The sequence below is a fragment of the Sciurus vulgaris genome, assembly GCF_902686455.1.
Source record: "Sciurus vulgaris genome assembly, chromosome: 1".
NCBI classification, from domain to species: domain Eukaryota; kingdom Metazoa; phylum Chordata; class Mammalia; order Rodentia; family Sciuridae; genus Sciurus; species Sciurus vulgaris.
Window position 1 is genome coordinate 185,736,125 of NC_136461.1, and position 17,906 is coordinate 185,754,030.

Below are 17,906 nucleotides of genomic sequence, written 5' to 3' on the forward strand. Positions count from 1 at the left end.
AAAAATACAAAGGAAGAATGATCTCACTGATAAACGGATGATGACACCTAATAGGGGGTGGGAGGGGTAAGTATGGAGGAAGGAGGGACTGTATAGGGGGAAAGAGGGGTGGGAGGGGTGGGGGTAAGGAAAAAGATAACAGAAGGAATCAAAAACTATTACCCTATGTAAATGTATGATTACACAAATGGTATGCCTCTACTTCATGTACAAAGAGTCAAGATGTATCCCATTTGTTTACAATAAAAATAAATTTTGAAAAAAATTGAAGAATAATTTTAGTAGTGGTTAACCAAAAAATGTGTAAAACTTATTATGGTTTTTTCAAAGGTAATATGAAAAAGAGCAGAAAATATTTGCTCTTATTTGATTATTTGTTTTGAAATAGGTATATAACATTTCCTCAATTATATGAGACAGCGTAGTAAGGGAGTTGTACACAAAATATGGTCAAAATCTCAGGAGTTTTCAGAACCATTGAAATCCCAAATGTAATTTTCCATGGATTGTCACAGATTACTTCATGTTTCTGACCCTTAGTATGAAAGCCAGTGAAGGATTCTATGAAGTCTAACAGTGATCCATAGAGTGGACGTCTACAAAGTATTTATGAGGCAAGAGTTAACAAAGGATTACCATTGAATGACAAGCAGAGTTCGCAGATGTGTGTGATGACCATGAGATCACTGCTGTTCCTGAAATTGTTCAACAAGCATCTCTCAAACAAATCTAGTATATGTGTATAACTCTTTATAAGTTTGTTCATTTGTTTTATAAATAATTTATGTGGATATAAAGAGAGGTTGATGAACTTTTTCTGAAAATAGCTAGATAATAAATATTCTAGGTTTTGTGGGAGAATATCATCTCTTTCAGCATTGTACAGTCCTGCCATTGTAGAACAAAAGAAGTCACAGACAATACATAAATGAATGAACATGGCTTTCTCCCAACAAAATTGTATTTTCAAAAACAGGTGTCAGTTAATCATGGCTGTGCATGCCAAGATAATAGGGAGGCTAAGGCAGGAGAATTACTTTAGCCCAAGAGGTTGAGGCCAGTGTGGTTAACATAGGGACACCTCATCACTTAAAAAGAAAAGGTGTCAAGCCCCAGTTTGATCAACTAATAAAATGTGCACTATTCATTATAAGATTCATATAACTAATTATTATAGAACATAATTATTATAGAACATAACTTTCTACATGTAAATGACAAATAAGAAAAATTCCAAAATGAATATTGCTTGATATTTTTTTTTTTGCCTTAAGAAGAGGAAAGTCCATCAGAAACATGATTATATCAGAACTTTACTGACTTACAAATGACATAAGCAACATTTTTACTAAATTGAATGTGGTATTGAAATACTAAAAAAAAATAAAAAATCTCAACATATTATGCTATTTTCTAGAACAGCTAGAGATATAATATATTTAAGTTTAAGTCTAGATAATGAACAAAACAAAATTCAGTCATAATTTGTAATGTTTATTGATTTCTGTGGTGTGGCTACTTTGTGACCAATATCAAACTATTGATGTGATTATCTCTTAATGTGGGGTTGGAAAGAGATAAACTGTGACATAGTATTTTCCATTATTGTTATCCAGTAAATGTAGTGACCTTTATCAAAGAATAAAAATAACAATAATTTTAACTATCTATTGGCTTTACTTTCTATTCTAGACTCAGACAACATTTCACTATATATAACAGAGTAAGAATTCTGATGCATTCATCAGAGAAGTTTGGTTTACAGACAGAGAAAGACTGGAGAAAACACAAAGGAAAGAAAAAAAAAAAAAACCAGACTGGCCATTTTAAAGTCACTTTCCTTCTAAGTTGGGATAGGGATATTGAATAATAGGAAAATGATATTATTTAACATCAGGCTATCTCAGGTAACTTTTTTTGTGTAAGGATTAAAAAAGGAAATTTCATTATCATGCCAATTGATCCTTGCTTGTTTGGGAAATTTGGCTGTTATCAGTAATCCTGATTTCCCACAAGTTCATATAAACAGCTTTGTTTCAGCTTGGTGACTTGAACTTCAGCATGAGTGAGTCCATTTTGAGTTTTAACCTGATCTGTTGCGGCTTACTACAGGAGTTTTTTCCAAAACAATGTAAATGTAAATTTTTATCCAGTAACTCTAAAACACTAGCAAAATAATTAGGAAATGTAAAGATTTGTTTTTTACTTTTCATTATATTAACAATTATAATTTCATTACAATCTAATTTGTTATAATAATTTAAGCTTTAGAAAGAGCACCATTTAATAATAAACTCTCAAAATTATTGGAAATTTAACCACAGGGCCTTTGATATGCCAATCTCAAAGTCTCGAACACATCTAGGAAAGAAACTTGAAATCATACAGAGGTAAGAATTCAGTAATACAGAAAGAACACTGAGTCTCAAAAGAGAAATGCCATAAACCCTTGGAGTATAGAAGAAACCACTCATGAGCAACCCAGTCTGTGTCCTTGAGCCCACTTTCTTGCCTACAGCTTGCCTACTGCTTGTTGAAAAGGTAACAAAAACACAAGATAACCACAAGTCATCTGGAAGAACCACTCCATTAGGGAGTATGCACACTGAAGACTTTAGTGACCAAGAAATGACCCTAGCCTCATCATAATAGTCAGATGCACACCCCTGAATGGACATTTAAGATACTAAGATACCAATGAGATGTGCAATGGAGGAAGTGCACTTTGAGAACGTGTCAGAACAATGAGCAACTCCCAGGACAGCTCACGTGAAATAACATGCCCCTGCCCTGACTTCACCTCCAGTTCAGTCCCTAGCTACTGTCCTTCCATAAATGTTAAAACCCTGGGCAAGACTATTTTAGATGTGCCACACTCCCATTTTTGATTGTATACTCTCCTTTTGTAATAAATCTCTTGCTCTTCTACTCAGATCTATTGTGTCCTTAAGTAAATTTCTGTAAATTGGCCAACAACTTAGCAGGTCTGAATAGAGGTCTACTCTGCACCTGAAGATTTCTTCTGATGCCTGCATAGTTATGATGTATCACAAAATACAATAAGAGATAAATATCCCTTATCATATCCCAAGAGTGTTATTAACCAGAGAATTCAACTACCTAATTTTTCATAAATATGTCATCAAAACTTCACCTTTTCCCACAGAATTTCAAGACCAGTTTTGAGGTACTATGCTGACTTTTCTCCACAATCATTCATATACTCTACATATCATATAAGAATTAAGTTGTTTTATTTGTTTGCTGGTTTTTATTTGGTACTGAGATTAAACCCAGGAACATTTTACCTCTGAGACATGTCCCAACCCTTTTTATTTTATTTTGAGACAGACCTCATTAAATTGCCTGGATTGGTCTCAACTTCCAATCCTCTTCTCTCAGTCTCCCAAGTAGCTGGAATTTCAGCATGTGACATGATATCTAGCTATGAAATAAGATGTGTTTGTTTTTGCAGTGCTGGGAATCTAACCCAGAGTCTCTAGAATACTAAGCAAGTGCTCTTCCACTGACCTACAACCACGTTCCCAAGAAATAAGTCTTCATACAAGGCTAGTTATGGCAAAAAGTTTGCCTCAAATTTTGTCCCTGCTATATTCTTTCTTCTAAACATAGTTCTTAGTCTCTATCTGAAAATAAAGACGAACAAAACACAAAATCAAAAATATATTTCTGTCAGCCTACTAGGCTGACAGTAGAAACTATACAGTTTTGATTGGTTAAACCCTAGATAAAACACTTTCTATAACTCTTAACTGAAAGAATTAAATCACACATTGAAAGTGAGGGTAAGGAGAGAAGTTCGGTATTCCTGCCATATCCTATAACCATTGAGAATAGAAGAATACAAGCCAGGTGCAGTGGTGCACACCTGTAATCCCAGCTACTTGGGAGGTTGAGGAAGGAGCATTGCCAGTTCAAGGCCAGCTTCAACAATTTATCTCAATAAATTGTATCAAAATTAAAATATTAAAGGCAGGAGGTTCAGCTAAGTGCTAGAGTTCCCCTGGGATCAATCTCCACTACCTTAAAAATATTTTTAAAAAGAAGAGTAGAATAATACATTCTAGTCAGACCCTAACAAACCTAGATGAACATTTCCTTGATGAGTTAAAAAGAGAATAAATAGCCATGTACAGTGGCACATACCTATAAGCCCATCTACTTGAGAGACTTAGGTGGGAGGATGGTCAGTTGGAGAGCAGCCTGGGAAATAGAGTGAGATAGCAAGATCTAGGGTCCAATTTAGGTCATTAAGAATGTGAGCAGTCAGTCGATGTGAGGGCCCCAGAGGCATGTCTTAGCCATGTTGGATGCAATAATGAGAGAACCCTAAGAATCAGAAAACAGAAGGAATGTGTATACCTGCCTTTCTATCGGGATCCCAGGAAGATGATAAAACTCATAGAAATTTACAAGTTCCCAAAATAGAGTTAAGAAAGAAACAGCTACCACTGACTGATTAGGCAACTGGACTTGAACCAGCCACATAGATTTCTGGTGTAACTCAGTGTCATATACTAAGTAGCTAAAAAATGTTTCTTATCAGGTTGAGAGGAGGAGTTGGTAGATACAAACAGGTCTTTCACTTGGGAAAAGTAGCACCTAGCATGGGATGCCCAGTTACCCAGATGACTGCTGACCCAATGGCAATTGAGATAGCTGAGCAACCACTCCACTAAAAAGCCTGAAATTGAAGTTTTTTTTCAGCCTAGCTTTATTTCTCACCATCACATTTCCTCAGGTTGTCACTTATTACTGAGGTTCTGCCCTTCTCAAGGTACCACATATGACAAGTGCATGTGACCTTGCTCAAATGGGACCTATATCAAAAAGCACTCTGAGAAACACATTAGGGCTATTTTATTTTTAAAAGACATCATCTTTTATGGCAAATGAATTTTCAGATATTAAGAACCATTCAATATAGGGGAGTTATGGATAAATTTCAAGCATCACAAAAGGAAAGGAGATAATTATTTTAGTAATGATAGTGGTAGATAGGAGTGGTAGATGTGAGGAAGCACTTCCTGGCTTTTAACTCTTAAATACGTATTTATTACTATTATTTGTAGGATACAGATCATTGGTCTGGCTTACAGATTTCATTGATGCATTGACATATTTTCTCCCTTTAGTCAGAAAAAAATTACTGCCTTGTATTAGTCAGGGTTCTGTAGAGGAACAGAATCAGCCAGAAGTATGATTATAAGAAGGGAATTTAGTAGATTGACATACATGTTCAGAAGCTGGACAGTTCATAATGGCTCTTTGCAGGTTGGAGAGCTGGAAGAACCAGTAGCTGTGGAGTACAAGAGGCTAAAGCCCCAGAACGAGAGGGATCAACAGTGCCACCCTAGTCTGAAACTTAAAGGCTTCTATAAACTCCCTGGAGAACCACTGACAGAGTCTGCTTTGGAAGAGTGAAGAAGCCAGATTCTGATATCCCCAAGCATAATAGCAACAATCAAAAACCCATTCAAGAAGAACTGAGCTTACATCTGCTGAAGCTTCCTTGTTCTTCCAACCTTTATTCCATCCAAGCCATCATCCTATTGGATGATCTTGCCCATGTTAGGGAGGGTCTCCACTTCAATTTGCTATCCCTCATGCCTATCATTCCTAGACACACCCTCACTAACATACCCACAAGCATCTCCATCATCTGCATCTCTTGATCCACTCAAGTTCTTTATAAGTCTACCCCTTGTAAACTTGATATCCAAATATGACTCTTACATCATACTTAATCTCCAAATAAACACAATAACAAGGTCATAATTTCACCTAACATAACATATCCTTCGTAAATCAAAAACACACTAGTTATTTCTCAAGAATAGAATAAACAAAAACATTACTGACATTAAGTCAATCAATATTACATTACAGGATGAATAACAGCAGAGTAACAAACATTTCCTCTTAATGCATGTGTAAGTATGCACAAACTTATTATTAAGGGAAAAGGGGAGAAATATCATTGGCAATTACAATCCTTGTTTCTGTAACTGGTCACATGGAAGTAGTTGGTATTTATGATTACCTTCTCCTACTACCCATTCCGTATTCCTTCTATCTTTACCTGGAGACGTAACTCACACCTTCATTCCTGAAGGGTCTGAGACATTTGTTGTCTTATCAGGAATGGGTTGTTGTAGTTTCCCATTGACCTTAATAACAGGAGAGGGTAATACCAAAAGATCCTAAGGGATCTCTTGAACTCCAGGAGTATGCTTCCTTACCTCCATTATGGAGTAACAGTCTAATTTCCCCTTGACAATCTGGATCAATCACCCCTGCCAGCACTGTAACTCCCTCTTAGCCTTTTGACTCAGAAGCATGAGGAGCCCAAAGTGGTCACAGGGAACTCTTAACTTCCAGTTTAATGAAATCATTGTTATATCTCCCAGAAAAAGCATTCCTCCTTCTGGAACTAAGATTTCTCGATCTGATGAACTTAAGGTTGCAAGAACAGGAAGCAAAAAACTTTTCTAGTGGGTCATTGGGTGCATTGGTGAGTAGTACCATTCCTGTCTCCAGCTCTTGATTTCTGGACTCATGAATTTTAGCAATAGGAGAGACAGTACCACATAGCGGATGCTGATTCAGAGTACAGATAGCCTTCTGAAGAACCCTACCCCAGCCCTGTAGGGTATTGCCATCTAGCTGGCACTGTAACTGCATCTTCAAGAGTCCATTCCATCCTTTCTATCAAATCAGTAGCTTCAGCATGGTGGGGAACACAGTAAGACCAGTGACTCCCATGAGAAGAGTCCATTGACTCACTTCTTTGACTGTGAAGGGTGTTCCTTGGTTCGAAGCAATGCCATGCGGAATACCATGACGATGGACAAGGGATTCTGTAAGTCCATGGATGGTGGTTTTGGCTGAAGCACTATGTGCAGGGAAGGTAAATCCATACCAAGAAATTGTGTCTATTCCAGTAAGGACAAATTGCCTCCTCTTTCATGATGGAAGTGGTCCAATATATTCAACCTGCCACCAGGTTTCTGGCTGATCTCCATAGGAAATGAAGCCATATCCAGGGCTTAGTGTCAGTCTCTGTTTGCTGATCATGACGTGAGCCATTTCTTTCTGCTACTTCCTTCACCATAGTGTTCTCTCTCATCTTCAGCCCTGAGGAATGGAGCCTGCCATATATGGACTGAGACCTCTGAAACCGGGAGCCCTAAAATCAACTTTTCCTCTTGTATAAGTGTTCTGTTTGGGTCCTTTTAGTCACAGCAGAGAAAAGCTCACTTAAACATACCTCATTTCTACATACAAGAATTCTAATAATCTCAATGCTGACTCCAATTAGAAAATATAAATAATATTATTATTATCATTATCATTATTTGTAATGCTGGGGATCAAACCCAGGGCCTCATACGTGCTAGACAAGCATTTTACCACTGACTTATACCTTTAGCTTGCAAATATAAATTATTTTAAAAGGAAAATCCAAACAATGAAGTGGAGGTGTAAGGGTATTGCATAGTGAATTTTTTACCTGTTAAGAAAAAGTGCACAATGCAGGAAAGGATATATTGACCCTAATTAATAGTAAAATTGTGTACATTTAAGTTTACTACAGAAATTCCTTCCCAAGGCCTATACAATGCTTATAAGCACACAGTATTGTGTGGCTTAAAAAGCCATCAATTATTATCAAATGATTTTACTTTTAAAGGAAGTGAGTATCAATGTTAAAGTTATCACTTACATTAGAATCTTCCATCACCACCAATCTGAGATGCAACTTTTTTCCCAAGATTTGTGAAAACAGAAGTATAATGTATTTCTTACCTTGTTCAAGAAAATCTTGCCAATTACAAAAAATATACATACCTTTTAAATATTTAAATGTGATTTTATAAGTGTAATTATTTTTATCCTAAACATAATGAATATAAGCTACATATTGACAAAACACATTGCAAAATATGAATTGGCAACTATGGAGATGTTTATTTACAAAAAATATTACCTTTTAAAAAATATGACATTTCACTATCTCAAAATTTTTAAATAACCAACTTTACACTAAATATTAATTATCAACAAAACATTATTTTCTAAGTTTATAGACATTGATTTATGAGGCTTAAAATATTCATGAAACTGATTTATAATCATAAATGTGAATAATTCTTCACATATCCATAGAGATAAATGTTACTTAATAGACATAAAACTAAAAAAATCATCATGTTTCTTAAAGAAATGACCATTCACATGTTAATCATGTTTATATATATTTATTTAATAGTATATTTTATGTTTAATTTTTCATTTTAGTGTTATTGAAACATGAAAATTTACGCATCATAAATAAAATTTATATTTTCTTATTATAAATAAACATGGGAAAGAAAACATTCTATTTCAATTCAGATAATAATAGAAAGGTGGATTAATATGTAATATGCATGTGTGAATGGTAGAATCCATTTATGTTTTCTTAAATATATATATTTTTCAACATGTACTTACTGACTAAAAATGATCAAAATACAAATATGTCTAAGTTTACCTACCTTAAGAACATCTCCTTGTGCTAAATGAAATGTTCTGGCTGAAATATTGATTCCCTTTCCTGCTTGAACCTGAATACTATAAATGCATTCATGGTTGTTTTCATAGTTGAGTGGATAATTTGGAGACAGCAAAATTCCTTCATTATTTGTCGCAGATGCACCACATTCAGCTGCAGGTAAAACAGAATATTGAAGTACAATTAAATAGAAAGCATTATTATTTTCAAATAATTTCATGTATAGAAGTGCAAATGCATTGTATTTTACCTAGAACCTAACAGAAAAATAATGCATGTATGGATATGTGTTATAGATAATTTATTCTCTCCTCAAATACTATATGGGAAGAAGAGACTGCTGCCCATGGAGAGAACATAAATGTTTACAAATGGAAACATACAATAAGTTTTACAAAATATGATTTTCCCTTGGATGGAAGAATGGCATGACTAAGGATATGAGCAAGAGATTTTCAGAATGTCTTTTGAATTTGCAGATTTCTGAGGAACATTAAATTTATAATTTAATTCTTCTAAATTATGAAATAGAAGAGAGAGTAATTTGTTTTCAAACAATTCTAATTTCATCTTTCTATTTTTATATTTAAAATTTTTTGATCATATGTTCTTCCAATACTCAGCATTCCCCTGATCCAAGAACTTCAGTGACAAAAAGTTGTCCTTGATAACTGATCAAATATTTAAAATCCACTAATTAATAATCATTTCAGAAATTGGGCATTTTTCAAAACTGTATCACTTTTTTCAATTTAAAAGATTGGCTGGATTTAGGCATTATAATATATCATTTGGTATTACTAACCCTCTAACACAAGTCCTTCTAGGACTGTTTGTGCAAAATTTGAGGAAATATCTACTTAGGGAGAAACGAGAATTTCTCAAAAAGTTTAGTTCAAATTTAATTTTAATTTATCATGACTTACAGAACTTGTAGCAGTATTACAAAATATGTTTCAGAAATTCAGTTTATTTGGTTTTCTATTTTATCTAATTTCTTTCTTCATTACTAAACCATGGTGCAGGAAGACTCATATTTTCAAAGATTTAACTAAAGTGAAAAGAAAACAAGCCACCATTTTCCAAATAAGGTTTAAAAATAATGATTTATGTGAATGGTTATAGAATGTAGACAAGAAAGTAAAAGAGAATGAATTGCGTTACCTGTTATATGCTTAAACATTAGCAAAATAAGGCCAAAGGAAAAAAAGCCCAATGAGGCAATGAAAATGATCAAGAAGCAGTCAGTATAGTATCTACACTGTGTGAAATAACAAAATGAGTGGTGTGAAATTAATAACCAGCTAGTCACATCAGGAAATACCACCCAATGCTTCTCCACACTCTTTTTAAACTAAAAGGAAAAGAAAAACTCAGACTCCCAATATTGATTTTAATTATTTTTATTTTAATATTACTTAAATATGTTCAAATATGAAAGGAGATATGCCTTTAGCTTTCATTTGTATGCAGTCATAATACCAAACATGTTTACATATCCAGGTAAAAAAGGAATAACCATAAATTTAAAAATAACATGAATTTAATGTGGCAGAGATTTTGTTTCCCTGGAATTAAATTACCCTTGGAAATATATTTGAGGTACCAGTTGCCAGAGCACATGCTTTCAAAGTATGCTACCTCTTTAATTACACTACTACATAACAACTCAATTGTTCTTTGTCTCTACCTCTCTGAACAGCTGAGAAACTTTTCTTTCTCTAGTACTGCATGATACCATGCATCCTTCACTTAGTAGGAAAAATCTGTCTCATTTCTTTGCACTAGCTCATTAAAATCTAGATATACTTACAGAGACATAAAGAAAAAGCTTTCAGATCATATAGGTGATCCAGAATGTACATTTTTTCAGATTAAAATTTAGAAAATTTTACATTATAGAATCATGAAGTTCTGAAAATATGTTCTTAGATCCAAAATATAGATACATTGAGAGCCATGTTTTAAAGTTCAGAGACTTGGGTTCAAAGTTAAGCACTAGACATTCCTAGCTGTATAGCTTGGCAAATTATTCCTTCTAAGCCTCAATATTTTTATTATTGCAATAAAGATAATAATACCCTCTTCATAGGGAGTGTGTGTGTGTGTGTGTGTGTGTGTGTTGGTAATATATATAGAAAATGCATGTTGAACATTTAATGCCATGTTGGCATACAACGAGAGGTTAATAAATTTAAATTATCATTATGGATATTTTAAGTATAAATATTAGTGGATGCATCCTGTCACATGTACTAGAAAAATTAAAAATGAAAAAAAGTTTTGGGTTTGAGGTTATGGCTCAGTGGTAGAGCACTTGCCTGACATGCATGAGGCACTGGGTTCAATTCTTAGCACTGCACATAAATAAATAAAAAAGGGTCCATCAACAACTAAAAAAAATTTAAAAAATAAGTTTGGGATATTTATCTTGTCCCCAAAGTGAAGTTATCATTTCAGGTATAGAAATACATTTATCTATAAAAAGCCAAATGATACTTCCTAATTCTAGAGAATAATCTATGATATTACAATTGATTTAGAAGCTTGGGTGTTGGGACTAATGACACGTTTACTAACTCAGGCTGACTCCTTATTCCTTGGCGAGTAAGCAAGATCAAGGCTCAAAGGCAGTTTCAAAGTTTAATGACGATAAATCGGACCACCATCAGGGATTGGTTAACAACAGTTCTGCAAACATGATCAGCTCCGGCTTGCCATATAGTCCTATGGGACTCTCACCTGCGTGAATCTTCCGTGCCTTGCTGATCTTTAAGCTGATTGGTTCCCGCCTAGCCCCCACCCTACATAAAAGCTGTGTGATTTCCTCAATAAACGAGTTCCTGCTGTGACTGGTCTCCCTGACACGTCTGATTGTCCTCCGCTGGGAGGGCTGGGAGCCATTGGTCAGTCGGCCCTACCTATCCCTGTCTGACCTTGTTGGAGAGTGTCCCCTTCCCTTGTCGCTGGTCAAGAAGAGCAAGGGGGCTTAAGACCCTGACACTTGGGTACATTGCTCAAGACACAGTTTGACAAAGAAACAAACAGAATGAATCAGACATAACTTTCTTATGTGCATATATGAATACATGACCAGTGAAACTTCTCATAATGTACAACAAATGTGGAATCCTAACTACGATAAGTTATACACCATGTATGCAAAATATTTCAAAATACACTCTACTGTCATGTATAAATGAAAGGATTTTAAAAAATAAAGAAGAAAAAGAAAACAAAGTCAAATGATTAGGTTGTGTCAACTGCCCTTTGAAATATAATGATTATTTATCATTAAAGTCTCAAAATGTGAATTACTAAGTGTATTCTGCCAGAAACATTTTTATTGGGGTTATGCTGTGCAATTTAATGGATATTTGCCTTTTTATATTAAAAATAACATGTTTTGCTATATTTTAATGTTTCTGACAATTCAAATTGGCCATAAATCATTTTGAACTTGGTGAAATAAAATCAGGTCTTCCAATAAAATGGAAGGATTAAGAAGATACTTGGATTGAATTAGTGTCTTTCTCATTTAATTGTAGCTGACTTTCTAAATTATGGGGCAGAGTGCAAAACGAAATGTACTATTCCTTTTTGAAAAGTTATTAACAATTTCAAGAGATCATTCAACCAAGCATGGGGACCTTAGAATGGAAAGTGTGGAACTGCATGGGTTTCACTTCCTGGAAGTTTCAACTCTGCATTTATTTCTCATGGCAACCTTTCAAGGGAAAATTATTTTTTTCCAATTTTTAGATAAAGACACCAAAGTGAACTTTCTTGCTAACACCAAAGAAAGTGTTTATCAGAGCTGGGATTTATGTGTCATTTGTCATGTATCATGGTGTTAAAGGGTGAAGATATAATTTTTGTTCAGATCAAAATACTTTTTTAGTGTGAAAAAATGTACTACAAATAATTATTCCAGGCAATAGGTGTAACTTGAGACTATTCTTGACAAGCAGGTACATAAGGTCATTTTTTTCTTTTTACTTTGTCTGCTTTCTACATTATTAGACCACATTTTATTAAAAATAATAAAGACTATATATGTGGACTGAGTTGTATCCTGTGGGTCAGAATGCATTCATGCTATATATAATTTCTAAATATATAGTTTACTGCATATAATTTTTAATGTTCAGGGATATTATCTAATATCAAGGGAAAATATTCAAACAACAAATGAAAATCTTCATTTATGTTCTATATATATCTACTAGAATGTATACACATTTATTTTTCAGTATGTGCTTTAATAAAATAATATCTTCTAATAATAGTAGATTAAGGAGAAACTTATATAACCAAAATATCAGCTTCCCTGAGTTAGTTGATTAATAAACATTTTATTTTAATGGACACTCTTCTTTGACTTAAACTTAGAATTTGTTATATACCAAAAGCTGGACTCCATTATTTAATGTAGATGAATATTTGCCAGTGTCAAAGCTCTCTTTCAGCATTCTTGCTACATAAGGTTTTGCTTGCTAACTGGATTTGAACAACACCGAAACTAACAAACTATGCACCATTTGACTATATAGCCAAGTCAAACAATTGAGCATGCCCTCTAGCTTTTTTATGTAGTAAGCTGACAACGACATCCACATGCAATCTGATCTTGATTTTTCTTCTTTAAATATACTATTAGCAAGTCAAAGTCCCAAGAATGCCACACAAGGCCGTTCACAATGTGACCAAAATCTGAACTTCTAGTTATTATCCACCCTTCTCTCTCATGATACTTAAAATTTAGAATCTTTTTTTTTTATTTAAACAAGTGGGATACATGTTGTTTCTCTATTTGTACATGGAGTAAAGGCATACCATTTCTGTAATCATAAATTTACATAAGGTAATGTTGTTTGATTCATTCTGTTATTTTTTCCCTCCCCCCACCACTCCAACCCCTCTTTTCCCTCTATACAGTCCTTCCCTTTCTCCATTCTTACCACCCTCCTTATCCCTAACCCTAAACCTAACCCTAACCCTAATGCTAACGCCTCCTACCCCCCATTATATGTCCTCATCCGCTTATCAGCGAGATCATTCTTCCTTTAGTTTTTTGAGATTGGCTTATCTCACTTAGCATGATATTCTCCAATTTCATCCATTTGCCTGCAAATGCCATAATTTTATCATTCTTCATGGCAGAGTAATATTCCATTGTATATATATGCCACAGTTTCTTTATCCATTCCTCAACTGAAGGGCATCTGAACTGAAGGTTGGTTCCACAATCTGGCTATGGTGAATTGAGCAGCTATGAACATTGAACATTGATGTGGCTGTATCTCTGTAGTATGCTGATTTTAAGTCCTTTGGGTATAGGCCAAGGAATGGGATAGCTGGGTCAAATGGTGGTTCCATTCCAAGCTTTCTGAGGACTCTCCATACTGCTTTCCAGAGTGGCTGCACTAGTTTGCAACCCCACCAGCAAGGTATGAGTGTACCATACATTTATTTAAATGTAAAATTTTAATCATTATTACCATGCAAAATTTTGTGCACTGCAGTCTTACTGAAGAGCATAAATTCAAAACATATTTTATCAACAAGCATATAATTTTCTATCAAAAATATAATGGATTTTCTGTAACTTGACAACATCAATCTTTCATTCTTCTTTCCTTCCAAATAAAGTTATGAGGGCCTACTGTGTCAATTTTAGCTACCCATTAAAAATAATATTGTTAATAACTATGGATATACATGGCCAGTATTAGGTCTTGTGGATAAGGCCTTTATCTTTGTGTGACATATGCTTTAGAAGAGAAATCAACAGTAAACTGGTACATGCACTAATGTGCACTCTGATAAAAATTTTTTCAAGGGCATAAAATGGCAAAATAAGAACTTCATGTATTTTAAAGGAGCAGTAAGAACAATATCAGGGAAGACTTCATGATTAGGTTATCCTTGATATGAAATAAAAATGTGATTTTACAAAGGCAATCAAGATGTGTAAACAAGAAATTCCAGGCCAGGGAACTGCTTGAATGAAAATATAAATTGGTGAATCAGATTGACATGGTTAGGAGAACTAATAACTCTGGTACCATTATACACCATGTAAACATTATTTATCATACAGGCAATGGATAGAATGATAGAAGAGTTTGGGTTTTGATTTTTGTTGTTATGGTTTTATTTCTTCTCTAGGCATATGCTACCACATCTAGCCATAGACAAATTTTAGGAAGAAGAAATCATGATTATCTTTGAGACACAATTTAGGGCAGTTCTATGGAAAATGGATTGTGGTCTTGTTTTACCCCAGGTGGAAAAATAGGAATTACTGTTATGTTTCAGAGGATACATGATAAGAACTTGAATTACAGCAATGGAGGAATAGGAAATTGAAAGTAAAATTTGTAGAACTTGAAGCCTAGTTGAATGTTGGGAAATGAAAGAAAGGGAAATGTAGAGAAGATGTGAGGAGAAAAGGATTTGAGTAACTGTTGATGAACTTATTGTACATGATCAATTTAGTGTGTCTGTTGAACATCAGGAAAAGAAGTGTGCTAAGAAGCTAGACATATCTGTATCCATGAAATTGTTATTTCAAGTCATAGATAAAAAGTTTATCCAGAGAGTACATATTGATTGAGGACAAAAAATAATAAGAAGAATGAGAGTAAGGCAATATCTAATAGTATTTTTTACTCATAATTCACATATGTTTTTCTAGACCCTGTGAAAGCCCAATAAATTCTAACTCAACAACAAGGAACAAGGAGGTAGGGAGGCAGGGATACTAAAAGAGAGATTAGTTATTCCTGGAATAAAAGTATGAGAAACTGTAACTGTAGAAAGTAAGAACAAAATATTCTTCTTTTATTGAATATAATTAAATTCCTCTATATATGATATGGACTTTAAGATAAAACACTATCAATAGCTAATTCTGTTTCCATGCTTACTATATGCATTTTAAAAAGTTCTCAGGTAGGGAGGACGTAAGGAGAGACATAGAAGAAGCAGACAGTTTTCTCTACTACTTTGGAGTGAGTTCTTACTCTCTAACCTTTTCTCAATGAAGTTTGGGAATAAACCTAGGCCCTTTAACATGCCAGGTAAGAAATCTACCCCTAAGCTATATTCCTAGCCCTACCATTTTTTTTTTCACAAAAAGAAAAAAAGAAAATCAACCAGTTTATTAAATATTGAGAGATCTTAAACACCTATTAAATGATCCAAATGTTATGATAAACAAAACTTTAAAAGCATAAAATAGAACACAATTTAAAGAGAGAAGTTTATAATAAATATATAAAAAGAAAGTTAGCTAAGTTAAAGTATTGCTAACAAACAAACAAACAATACTCCCTCTCAAAAAGGTTAGATGTTACTTAATGGCGAATAAAATTTACACTCATTAAATCCAGTAAAATTCTATTGCATACAGAATATTAAGATTATTTTCAGCCAAAGAAAATAGTCATTTATTCCCAGTTACAATCTCCAAAACAATGTTATTTAACTTTGTTTTTCAAACTGTAATATACAAATTTTTAGTTAAATAAGTATTTTAGATAAGGTCACAGGGATAAGAATGTTTTACCAAATTTTTCTTAGTAAATATTCAAAAAGTCCAGAAATCATTGAGTTCGTTTACAAGGCTTATCTCACCCAAATATAAGCATAATTAAGCTTATCTTCTATCATACAGATTTTCTTGCAGGATCTGTCAATCCTTTTCTTAACTCTAGTATATGTGCAGAACTTTATAAGCAGAAGACAGTTTCTGCTTCTCACAAAAAGAAGCACAGTATCTAATTATCTGAGCAATATGGCAGAACAGGAGTTTTCTATTATTATAACCCAAAGAAATATCAATTTAGTAAGCATAGCAAAAAGTATCATTATGGGAATTTAGGAGTCCAGTGGAAAAGGTCTAACACATCACTGCATAGTAAAATCCAAAAATTGAATCATTAAAGAAGGTAAAAAGAAGTTTTACTTTACCTGTTTTGCTCCTCCCACAAGATGTACAATTCAGTACAAAAAGAGGCCCCCCCTCAGCCTATGATTAATCTTACATGAAAAATAAAAATATAGTGAAGGGGTGGCCCTATCAGCCACACAGGACTGTGCCCAAGAGGCTAACTTCCGTCTTGCTCCACCTAGAATCCTAGCATCCTGAGGTGTCTGGAAGAAGCTCAGAGTAGGAAAGAACTTAAGGAACCTACAAATCCTCCCTACTCCATCAGAGAGAATGCTCACAAACTACATGAGTTGACTTGCTTGCAAAACTCAAGGTAATCTGAACAGAAAACCAGAAAGAAAGTATTGTGCTTGAATCGCACTGCAGAACAAATGAACTTAACAGACAATACAGAACATACAACTGAACAAGGACAAAATATATATTCTTCTTAAGTGCACATGGAACATTCTCCAGGATAAATAACATTAGTCCATGAAACATGTCTTAACAACTTAGGAAGATTGAAATCATATCAGAAACTTTCATGGATGCAACAGTATGAAACAAGAAATATCATAACAGGAAGGAATTCTGTAACAGAAGGAAACTGAAAAATTCACAAATGTGTGGACATTAAACAATATATTCATGAGCAACCAATGGGTCAAAGATAAAATGGTGGTCTTGATAATAGCCATTCTAATTGGAGTAAGATGAAATCTTAGAGTTGTTTTAATTTGTATTTCTCTAATTACTAGAGATGTTGAACACTTCTTCACATATTTATTAATTGTCTGTAGGCCTTCTGTAAAGTGTCTGTCCAGTTCCTCGGCCCATTTATTGAATGGGTTCTTTGTATTTGGTGTAAAGTTTTGTAAGCTCTATATAAATTTTGGAAATTGGTGCTCTATCTGAAGTGTGTATGGAAATGATTTTCTCTCACTCTGTAGGCTCTCTTTTCACATTATTGATTGTATCCTTTGCTGAAAAAAATCTTTTTAGTTTGGGTCCACTCCATTTATTCATTCTTGCTTTAATTTCTTGTGCTTTGGGAGTCTTGTTAAAGAAATCTGATCTTAAGCCAACATGATGAAGATTCGGGCCTACTTTGTCTTCTATTTTGTGCAGGGTCTCTGGTTTAATTCCTAAGTCCTTTTGAGTTGAGTTTTGTGCAGGATGAGTTGAGTTGATCCATTTTGAGTTGAATTTTGTGCAGGATGAAAAATGGAAGTTGAATTTCATTGAACTGCATATGGATTTCCAGTTTTCCCAGCACTATTTGTTGAACAGCCTATCTTTTCTCCCATAAACAATAATAGATGTTGGTGTGAATGTGGGGAAAAGGCACACTTTTACATTGCTAATGGAGTTGCAAATTGGTGCAGCCAC

At 34.1% G+C, this 17,906-nt stretch overlaps 1 protein-coding gene across 2 annotated transcripts in view; it reads right to left on the reverse strand.

Annotated features, from left to right (window-relative positions):
• Positions 1-17,906, reverse strand: part of CSMD3 (CUB and Sushi multiple domains 3) — a 1,211,679-nt gene that overhangs the window by 315,716 nt on the left and 878,057 nt on the right. For both annotated transcript variants that reach the window (XM_079134049.1, XM_079134050.1), the window contains one exon: positions 8,562-8,731. In XM_079134049.1, the coding sequence (XP_078990175.1) occupies positions 8,562-8,731 (170 nt within the window). The remainder of the gene's footprint in view (positions 1-8,561; positions 8,732-17,906) is intronic.